The sequence below is a fragment of the Centropristis striata genome, chromosome 8, assembly GCF_030273125.1.
Source record: "Centropristis striata isolate RG_2023a ecotype Rhode Island chromosome 8, C.striata_1.0, whole genome shotgun sequence".
Lineage (NCBI taxonomy): Eukaryota > Metazoa > Chordata > Actinopteri > Perciformes > Serranidae > Centropristis > Centropristis striata.
Window position 1 is genome coordinate 25,595,176 of NC_081524.1, and position 11,401 is coordinate 25,606,576.

Here is an 11,401-nt window from a genome sequence, read left to right on the forward strand (position 1 = left end):
TCTCTCTGTAGGTGGATGGTATTAGGTCAACGCTTCCTCTCCAACTGGAAGGAGGCAGCATCTCCATAACACAGGCTGGAATTAGAGGCAAGATTCAGACTGATTTTGGCGTAGAGGTAACTTTTGACTGGTCTACACTTGTCATGGTGTCCATCAGCAGCAGTTACTATGGTAATGTCGCTGGGCTCTGTGGCAACTATAACGGCAACAAAGAGGATGAGCTGACAACAGCCGGAGGCACCACAGCTGCTAATGTGACAGACTGGGCAGGGACATGGAGCGTCGAGGACTACGACCCCTTCTGTTACCATTACTGTGATGGCACGTGTCCTCAGTGCTCAAAGGAAGACCGCATTAGGTAATGCTGTGTAATACTGAGTTTTATAGTAGGTTAAATAAACAGAATTCTTATAGAGGGAACCTTTATCTTTAAGTTATAAAAGGTTTACCAGTATTTTAGGGAATTATATGATGAAAGGGAATGTTTGGATTAATGAAGTTTGAGTGTATGGCAAGAAAAAAAAATATTTCCCTTAACATTTGCTGATTATCTCTAAACCCATAGCACAGCGGAGGCTGATGGGAATTTCAGTAGTTTGAAGGTATTTGATCATAAAGCAAAGAACTGGACAAACTGAAATTTAAAGCTGATGAAATATATTCCACTCTTAAACAAAATATGAATCTGCTGGTGCCACTAGACAGGAAGTTTGAAGAGGATCAAAGTCATTAGATTTTATCCTATGAGGACCATGAGTGTCTGTATAAAATGTCATGGTAATCCATCCAGTATTTGTTGATATATTTAATTCTGGACTAAGTGGTGGACTGACCGACCAATAGCATGGCTGTGACTTCTAAATTGATGCCCGAGTATAATACGTTTTTCATATGAGTCACCTGACAATAAACTCTATTTTCTCTTTTGTTCCTTCTCAGGTACACTGGTCCAGAGTACTGTGGGATAATTAGCGATAAGAAGGGACCTTTCTCTGGGTGTCATGGTAGCGTAGGTGTAGAAGAGCATGTGGCAGACTGTTTGTATGATGTCTGCGTCAATGAAGGACGGCTGGGAGTACTGTGTGAAGCCCTGAGCAACTACCTGGCAGAGTGCCAGGAAGCTGGAGCATCAGTGTTGCCATGGAGGGAACAGTCCAATTGTTGTGAGTCACATACATTTATATAGACTGACACAAAGTCATTGACATCTGTGAGTTTTTGCAGATAAACTCACAGCTGTGACAGGGTCCTTAGTGTCTGAATTCAAACTGATGGCTGATTTCAGCTATTTAGACTAGTAAATTATGTGAATGTAAGTAAGCGTATTCAAGGATTTGGGTCCATTTAAACAAGCCATTGTGCACGGTGCAAGTGCATTTAGGGCGTCTGTCAATATGTCTAAAGGACAAGTAGAGCATAGCTAACTCATGTCCATATCAAGAAAACAGATCCACGCAACAGCTACAGCTACAATAGTAGACAGCTACCAAGTAGGATGTTTTCAAGGTATCGTATCTATACTTTCATGTAAAATAAAAGAATAGTAAATAAAATAATAAATAGCTATCTAAAAGACGTGAGCCTTGACCTTGATTATGGATTTAAGACTTGAAATTTGGCTTACATAAAATAACTTGTAAAGATCACTGAACCATACACACTTTATTGACCAAGTACTTTTATACTTTTTCATACTGTGAAATGGTAATTTAAAGTTTTACTTGACCAATTTTTTTATAGGGGTAATTGTACTTTTACAATTACGATTTCCAGTACTCTATCCACCACTGGTTGTCAGTGTTTTTGTGGTATTGAGTGATTTAGAAATGTATATAATTCTGGATTAATGAATATAATCCATTCATATCAGTGTTTTAAATCTTCTTGGCTCGAGAGGCCCACAATCACAATGTTCAATGTACATCAGACTCCACACTGTGTGCATCAACATCTCCCATTCCCTCTGTCTGTCTGTCTGTCTGTCTGTCCATCTTCTAATCTCTCCTCTCTCTTGTTGTCCGTCCAGCTATACCATGTCCACCCCACAGCTCCTACAAGATGTGTGGCTCAGCCTGTCCTCCCACCTGTGGTCCTCAGCCGGAGGTGTGCACTAAGAACTGTGTGGAAGGCTGTTTCTGTGACCCAGGATATGTGCAAAGTGGAAAACAGTTAGTACAACATTTTCCCCCATTCATTTAAGGATAAGTTATGTTATTTTATCCCAATAAGAACTCCTCCCTGAATGATTGGCATCATTTTGGTCTGTTTTTCTGTCCACATCATACAAAAATGCTTCCATGACTTTTGTCCAGCTGGTAACAATGTTAAAAATCCCAAAATAGTACTATTGTTTCTGTAGAAATGTAAATCCTGGAGTAATCTGAATGATATGGCGTTGTTAGTGAAAGGGATGACACTTTATATGTTGACGTAGATGTTGAATAAATCTGTCACATGCCTCCAAAAGTCATCTGTTGTTATGAGAAATCTTTAAGACCAACAACTGTTACATACACTGGGATAACCTTTTATTATTTTACTTTCTTTGTTTTTGTCAGGTGTGTTATCAGGGAGAAGGGTTGTGGCTGTAACCATGACGACCGGTACTACCTGCCAGGTGAAAAATTCTGGGGCGACTCACAGTGTAATACAAAGTGTGTGTGTGACGGAGCGACACAACAGGTAAAATGTGAGCGGACTGGGTGTCGAACCGGAGAGATATGCAGTGTTGTGGACGGAGTCCAAGACTGTTACCCCGTCGAATTTAAGAAGTGCACTGCACGTGGAGATCCACACTTCAGGTCCTTTGATGGACGCAAGTTCGACTTCCAGGGCAACTGTGTCTACAATCTGGCCAGTGTGCGTGGAAAACATACAGGTCTGGAACACTTTGAGGTGAGCTGAGGAGAGAACAACACTAAACAGTACAGTAACACACCACAGATCCAGTTTAGATTGTTTGCAAGAAATCAGCAAAAACACAAGTTAGTTTGGGATGAGATTTATGTAATAACTTCCTACTTCCTTCCACTCATAGTCTCAGTTTTATGACCAAAACACCAAAGCAGCTTGTGAATAATCAGAGAATGGATCACTGTGGTGTTTTCCTTCCTTCCTTCCTCCTGTTAAATATCAGTAGAATACTTTGCATATCTATGTCAATTAGTCTTATTAATCCTAATTAAATTATCAATCTTATGTTTCCTCTACCCTTCCTCTGCTGTCCTGTCTGCTCTGCTCTCTTTCTCTCCTGCAGGTGAGCCTGGAGAATAACAACCGTGGCAACAAAAGAGTGTCGTATGCTAAAGTGGTGACTGTTAAACTCTATGGGAACACATACACACTTTCAGTGGGCTACAGCGGCAAAGTACTGGTGAGATACACACAGGCACACACACACACACGCACGCACACACACACACACACACACACACACACACAGAGCTCTGTTGACATCAGATTTTCATGTGGAGACTTTGAATTAAAGACAGCAGGAGGATAATGTAATGTAATGTAATGTAATGATCTGAGCATGATGGTAGGTAATGCGTATATGTTTACATTTATGTTTACATGAGTGAAGAGTATGTAAGCTTAAGAAAGGGGAAGACAAAGGAGTCTGCAGCTAGCACATCTGTGAATGAATTGAATGAAATGACTGTGCTGCCGTTTGGCAGTGGATTTTTAGGGAGAGATAGCAGGTCAGCAGTAGATGTCACATCGATGTGGTGTATACCATCTGAAAGCTGGGAACCTGAAGATTAGAGATGCAGTTCAGCACTGTGTTAAGTTGCTATCGTCATAAATCTTAATTAATCAATTAATTAAAACTATTAAGGTGTATAAGGTTTTAGAACATCAGGGTATGGCTTTCTGAAGTCAATTCCCATGCTCAATTATGTCTCATAAGTTGTTGCAGCATTTAGCGCTAATTTATGACATTTTTTTAAATATCAAGAATGGATAAACTTGGTCAAAACCCCTTACAGCATATCACATACACCATAGAAAAAGCAATGATGTGTTTTGGTTTCAAAACCTTTGAACATTTTGGAGATTTCAGTATTTTCTGCAATTGGATGGTAAACACTTCTGCCAAAACCCCCTCATTAAGACTAAGTAAAAAATCAGCAACAGGCCATTGGACCGCCAGGGGTTAAAGAGTTGTAACAATAATGATGCACTGAAAGGGACAGTTCTTAGAGCCCTCTGGTGGACAAATAATAATTTCTCAATTACCTGAAACATATCAGGGACATATTTTTTTTACTGAAATTTCCTTTCACTTATCAATATACCATTTATATGTTGTATCAAGTGATATATATCTGTCAGGCCAAGAAAATGGGCTACAATTGTCTTAAACTGCCAAGGTCTTGACCCGTGTGTGTGTGTGTGTGTGTGTGTGTGTGTGTGTTTTCTGCAGGTGGATGGGCTTGAAAACTCCCTACCATACTCCAATTCATCCAATCAATCATTGGTCCAGGTTTATCGTCGACACAGACTGGGAGTCATTGAGACAAAGTTTTTAAAGGTATAGACACTCACACATTAAATTCAGTATCTGCAATCCGTGTTAGGCGTACGCATTATGAAGGTAATATATTATATATAGCAGTAACGACATAAATTTGTAACATGTTACGTATATAATTTTAGAAATAGTGTTACAGTTACTTTGTCAAGTTAACGCATTACAACCTGAGACTGGTGAAACAAGATGATATTTAATGAAGAAAATGTTTTGTGTCAGTGCTTTTCTGTCAGACTCAGAGAAAACACTATGGACACATGCCCTCTGGCTTTGTAATGAAGCTGAGCTGTGATTACATTTCTGCAGTTATGTTGACAGAAGTAGCACAAAGGTAGTGTAACACATGACTCTGCACAGACAGTAATGTTGTAAAGAAACATACTATAACACTGTCTGTAATATTGTACAACCTTTAAGAACTGGATTCATACCACCTTCGGTGTTCACCGTATATGACTTAGCCATATTTAAAATAGCGGTTGAATTTAAAGGTACTTCCCTGACTTTGTTAGAGAACACAGTATTCCCTCCAAATAGTTGCATTATCTTACCTGAGTCCTGGGGCTGTCTGTGTAGAAACAGTGATAAACTCCAGTAACTATTCTAGTGTTCTAGTGTCTAAAAAGAACAGTTTAGTTGTAAGACACACATTTTGACTTGTAGGCACCTTCTCTCAAACAGTGAATCTTCCAAAGAAAGATTGTAAGTCATCTTGTGAATTCAAATTAATTAATATTTGGAAAAACTTTGAAAATAGTTCCGTAAGTAACTACCGGACGCAGTTATGTCAGTTACATAGAGTCTGACATAAGATTGTGAATGTAGGTCCTATTTATCAGTTTCATTGGACAGGACAGGACTTTATATTTTACAGGTTAACTTCAAACTTAAGAAAAGTAATTAAATTCAACTTTTATTCAGACTCAAGGACCAGATCAAGAACAACAAAATGAGAACAAACAAAACATTACAATACAAGCCACTATAAAAGATCATTTTAAAAAACAAAACAAAACTATGACTACTGCTGGTCCAGTGTCTGTCTCACTAATGTTCAGTGGAATCTTTAATTTTGCTGCCAATACATCTCAGCTTGAACTTTCATTTAACTCTTCTTCTACAATCACCATTGTAGGTCTCCTTTGATTACGTCAGTGCAGTGATGGTTGAGCTGGCGACTAGTTATGAAAATGTGACCAGCGGTCTTTGTGGAAACTTCAATGGTGACCCTGCTGATGACCTGATGTTGCCCAATGGGAAGCTAGCATCCAACCCCAACGAGTTTGGAGTGAGCCATTGGTTGGCGGATGTGGAGGGCTGCTCCCGTGACTGTAAGCAGCTGGTGCAGTGTTACTTATCTTCACTATAGTGCTGTTTGTCTTTAGTCCCTTCCAGACATGCACCTCATATGATTACACCTCTGTCTCATATGCCTGGTCCCTTTTACATTAATCACAAAGGCAATAGCTTGGACCTCATAACATTTCTGTAACATTTTGTGTAATTATAATCTCAACAAACTCAGTTTAAAAAATGTATGAAGTACTCCATATTAACTAAAATTACATTATTCTGGATATTCTTCTTATGTCAGACCACTTTATAATTTTCTTTCTCTATGGATCATATGGTTAAAATATTTACTCGTAGGTGAAATAATTTCAGGGGGAATGTCACTGAGACTTGACATTGGAAGCTGGATTCCTCATTCCATGGAAAGATGTTTTCCAAAATGTATCTTAAGCTAATATGAGGCCTCAGCAGTCTGACTTGATCAAACAAAATAGATATCGTCCAAAGTTACAGTGTTTTTAGTAAGAAATTCATTTTTCCTTCTTCTCTGTTACAATCTCTCACATCAGCTCAACAAGAAACATAGACGCACAAGAGGGATTTTTGTTTCCTGTTATTTTATCCACTTTTTTATTTTGAGTTATAAGGTTAAAAGAGTATTCTTAATCACGATTATTATATGTTTTATATGTTTTTTATTATAAACAAAGGGAATTGTAAAGAGCATGTCTCTGTGCTGTTCACTGGGTACAGACATCACCAGCTGCACATGACAACAGCTGCTTGAGTCACATGAAATGCAACTGTGTCTGTAATGTAAAATGCGTCTGTGCTGCCAGGTAAAGACTGTGCTAAGCCCCTCCCCCCTGACTTCAAACCCCCCGGCTACACATCTGTCTGTGATGTCATAACATCAAAGAAAGGACCCCTGGCTGACTGTGTCGACCGAATAGACTCCAAGCAGTACCGCGACGACTGTATCTACGACATGGTGCTTAATGAAGGAAAACAACAAGCGGCCTGTGACATCATCAGTGACTATGTGGAAGAGTGTCAGAGGGAAGGAGGCTGTGTGAAGTCATGGAGGACAAGGCGTTTCTGCTGTAAGTAGTATGTGTTTGTCAGTCACAGATGATATGATTATTCCTGGGCTGTACTAATACCTGGTGAGGAATGTTAGTTATACAGTTATTTTTGCAACAGAAACAACTGAGCTGAGCAAGTTAATTTCTGATTTTGGAAGCAGCAGTTTGATAAAATTGTTTCAAAAAAACAACATCCAACTTACTTGCTGTTGTCTTTGAAGTTTGACTTTGCTCAGTTGTCATGACGATGGTTTAGTTGTCCTCATGTCCAACAGTAGAAAGGTCATAGGGTCATACAGTATACACTTATGATACATTTTTAAATGCTATTGTGTAAGGAGGGTGATTTTAACGTTTAAGTTTCAGAAACTTTCAGATACAGCAGCCCTATTCCAAAGTCAAGGGTGTGCTGGACTCTAATATAATATATAATAATAATAATAATATAATACACACTCACCGGCCACTTTATCAGCAAGCAAGGTGTACCTAATAAAGTGGCAGTGTGGTGTTCTGCTGCTGTAGCCCATCTGCTTCAAGGTTGACATGTTGTGTGTTCAGATGCTTTTCTGACCTTGGTTGTAGCAAACTAGTCTGGCCATTCTCCTCTGACCTCTGACATCAACAAGGCTCACTGGATATATGTTTTAGACCATTCTCTGTAAACCCTAGGGATGGTTGTGTGTGAAAATCCCAGTAGATCAGCAGTTTGTGAAATACTCAGACCAACAACATACCACGTTTGAAGTCACTTAAATCCCCTTTTTTCCTCATTCTGATGCTCGCTTTGAACTTCAGCAGCTCATCTTCACCATGTCTACATGCCTAAATGCATTGAGTTGAGTTGCTGCGATAGCAGTTGAACAGGTGTACATAATAAAGTGGCCGGCAAGTGTATATGCATACAGACAATGTGTACAAATGTGTTGGAGATGTATGATCACAATTGTTGTGAAATGAACAAATTGAATGTGATGTGTAATCTGAGTAATAATCTGTGTGTGTGTGTGTGTGTGTGTGTGTGTGTGTGTGTGTGTGTGTGTGTGTGTTTCAGGGATGAAGTGTGCATCTTACAGTACGTACAGTGTGACAGCTCCTGGATGTCAACCCACCTGCACCTCTCCATCGACACCTGTCGAGTGTAAAAACCTGCCCAGTGAGGGCTGTGTGTGTAACCCTGGTTACCTGCAGAGTCAGGTAATCATCCACACACACACACGTAACTTTGTTCTTGCTACAACTCTCTTCTAATTTAGACCTGGAGCAAAAACATCTTAGTGGGATGTCCCTTTTCTTTTGCCACCTTTTCTTTCTCCTTATACCCATACATTCATTCATTCACACTTCAGGGATCTTTCTATGGACATATCATGTCCTCATTATCATCAAGTACCCAGCACCATTTTCTGCAAATATGCATCTTTCTTGGTAAAACAAGGGCTGTAGCTGTGGTTTAAGAAATACTGGGATTGTGAGTCCACGTTCCCCCAGTAACATTGCCCTAACTGAACTTTGACATTCTAGGATCGCTGTGTGCCTCTGGCTGAGTGCGGCTGCCAATTCAACGGTCAGTACATCGTGTCTGGGCAGAAGTTCTACGCTGACTCTGACTGCCAGCGCTTCTGTGTGTGTCGTGGAGGGAATGTGAAATGTAAGAACAAACCCTGCAACAAGAATAAAAGCTGTGAAGTGCGAGAGGGAGTGAGGGGTTGTTACGCCGGCAAAAACCAACATGGGAAGAAGGGATAGAACAGGGACAAACAAATGCAAATCTTCATCTTCTCCTAATTCAATCAATTTTTTAGGGGAAATATATCCAGCAGTGTTGTGATTATATTGTAAGCCATGATTATAATAATAGATTCTTCTGCAGTAACACTCATGTGATCAGGTACGAAAAGTACCTGATCACATGAGTACCTGAGTTGTTCCACAGCTGAAGTTTAAGTAGTATAATTGTCAAACATCAGAGATCTGAGAGGGCTCCTGCTATTCATACATGTAATAAATCACAAATAGAAAAATTATCTGATTATTTGCTGTTGCTTTTAAATCACTCTGCTTGCAAATTGTCTCTGTTGGAGTAATACTTTATTTCAGTTCCATAATCTACTCTGTATACTGTGCATTACTGCTGATACTATTGTTACAACTAAAATCTCATACTTTATTAGGTACACCTAGCTAAAAATGACAAACCAAAACTAATGCAATCTAGTCCTGAAATAACTACTCCCTGCATTAAGTCTAATGTTGAGCTTTTATTGAAATTGTTTTTAGAGACATGCTGATTGAGCTGTATTTGGAGGCTGCAGTGTGTCTGCTGCTGGTAAATTGAATATGCTATACTGATAGGTGTTTCTATTCCTTTGTATGATTTACTAAAATTCAGCAGCAGCTCAAACTTCAACCTCCAAAATTATCATTAAGTTCAATCAACACTTCATGAGGGGGGTTTTATTGCAGCAATAATAGCTTTATAATGTGACTTGATGGTGTAAAACAAATGAAGACTTTTACTTTGTTGTAACTGTGGAGATATGTAAGCCACATCCTTTACAGTGTATGCAGTAACATGTACAGTGCATTTCAGTCTTTAGTAATCAAGTGTTTCAAATAATCATTAAAACAAATTCAGCAACTTCACCATTTGTTGTGTTTTTGATTGACATTGCCGTTTGACCATTAAGTTCTATTTCTGCTCTAATAAAAAATGATACATTATGATATTGACCACTAAGCGTGTCGAACTGTGTCCGAGTTAAGATTTTTTTTAAAAACCTGTATTAGGCATTACATGCTACTCTATACCTTTTTTAAAATCCAGCTAGTATATACTGTAGGTACATTTATCTTCGACCTTCAGTATGGTCAACAGTATGTGGACAACCTCTGCTCATGAGCAGCAAAAAAGAGATTTTTAATCTCAATGGGACCTTTCTTGGTTAAATAAAGGTTTAATCATAAATGGAAAATTTCTAAAGAAATTTTGAGTGTGCTTGACTCTGGCCCGTGACTCTCACCCATATTATTAGAATACAATTTGAACTGTTTTCAAAATGGGAAAGAGGAGGAAGTCATGTAAGATAATAAAGCAGGTGTCTGTCTGTCTGTCTGTAACTAGTGTAAAACAGTTTGGGTGAAAAACTGATCAGTTACTGTAAACTGACAGTTTTCAGTTAGTGTGTGTGTTTGGGGCGGCAGGCTTTGGTAGCTAAGCAACCAGGGCCAGGTGGCAGCCACCAATCAGAGCAGAGCAATCAACTGCTCCTATGAAGCCACTGACAGAGAGCGAAAAACAACAAAACGTTCACAGAACAGAAAGCATTTTTGGCTAAACTGTCGCTCCTATGATTGATCCATCTTCACTTTGAGCATCCTGAGTTCTTCCTGAGCATCTACATATGTGTTTTGTGGAGAAAAATGAATAAATTGTCTTTTTAGAGTGATCAGAAGAAACTGGTACCTCTGCTTTCCGGCGTGTTTTTGCCAAATAATTTGAAAACAATTTGCCGAAACCCTTAGAAAAGTCATAGCACACTTGTCATGGCCGAGCCGGTGGATTTGATACCTTTTTAGTGTATGTGCGACCAAAACTCCGGGAAGAGTAGTCAACCGAAAAAAAACACAGACGAATAAATAGGATTAAGCCCAAAGAATAGTATATATTGTGCTTCTACAAGCACAATATATAAAAATGACATCTGAATGTGACAATTGAACATGTGATTGTGATACCACTGACATTAACCAGGGCTGGACCAGCCATCTGGCAGAGTGCCTGGGCCATCTGGCAGACCAGGCACTTTGCCAGTGGACCAATGTGCCTTTTGGGCTGGAAACCTAACCAGGTTGTTAAGATCTTCTACATACAAGCCAGACACAACACATTCAATTTGATGTACAGATTGATAATTTCATTGAATGAGACCTAACACACCTCTTCATCTTCTCTTCAGAGTAAACCTTTCTGCTCATGTTTAAACACAATACAATACAGAAGGGTCATCCTAGCGTGTGTGTCTTTCAGTACTTTTCTGACTTACCCTGTCTGTGGTAGATTGTAACATGAACAGTGAATTTTAATGTTAACCTGGAAATCATCACTATGGATGATGACTAAAATAACCATCACCATGATCACAATGATTCATAAACTGTCCTATGTTATTATAAACAGCTGTATAGTGTTTCACAAACTTAAAGATGTATAACACAGACCAACGTACTTGTATTTTATTCTTACTACAATTGAAAACAACTCAGACTCTGCATTTTTAACAGAGATGTTTTCAGTAGAAATAGCCCTTCAATTATGTTTTTTATGTTTTTTAAGGCAACGATGAAGCACAAAGGAAAAAGATAGAGGGTTTGTTATCGGATTATTCCATTGTTAGTTTTCATGAAAAATACAGAATACTGACCAGTAAATGGAGTAGAGGGGATCAACTTCACCTACTTCCAGTCTAAAAAGGTCAAACAACACTCA

The 11,401-nt window shown here is 39.0% G+C and overlaps 1 protein-coding gene across 1 annotated transcript; it reads left to right on the plus strand.

Moving 5' to 3' along the window:
- Positions 1 to 257: 257 nt before the first annotated feature.
- LOC131976738 (IgGFc-binding protein-like) lies at positions 258 to 8,661 on the plus strand. Its single transcript, XM_059339892.1, has 10 exons — positions 258 to 358; positions 940 to 1,163; positions 2,027 to 2,168; positions 2,559 to 2,895; positions 3,257 to 3,373; positions 4,427 to 4,534; positions 5,670 to 5,865; positions 6,667 to 6,930; positions 7,967 to 8,109; positions 8,437 to 8,661. The coding sequence occupies exons 3-10, from the start codon at positions 2,059 to 2,061 to the stop codon at positions 8,659 to 8,661; spliced, it is 1,500 nt and encodes a 499-aa protein (XP_059195875.1). The 5' UTR covers positions 258 to 358; positions 940 to 1,163; positions 2,027 to 2,058.
- Positions 8,662 to 11,401: the final 2,740 nt, after the last annotated feature.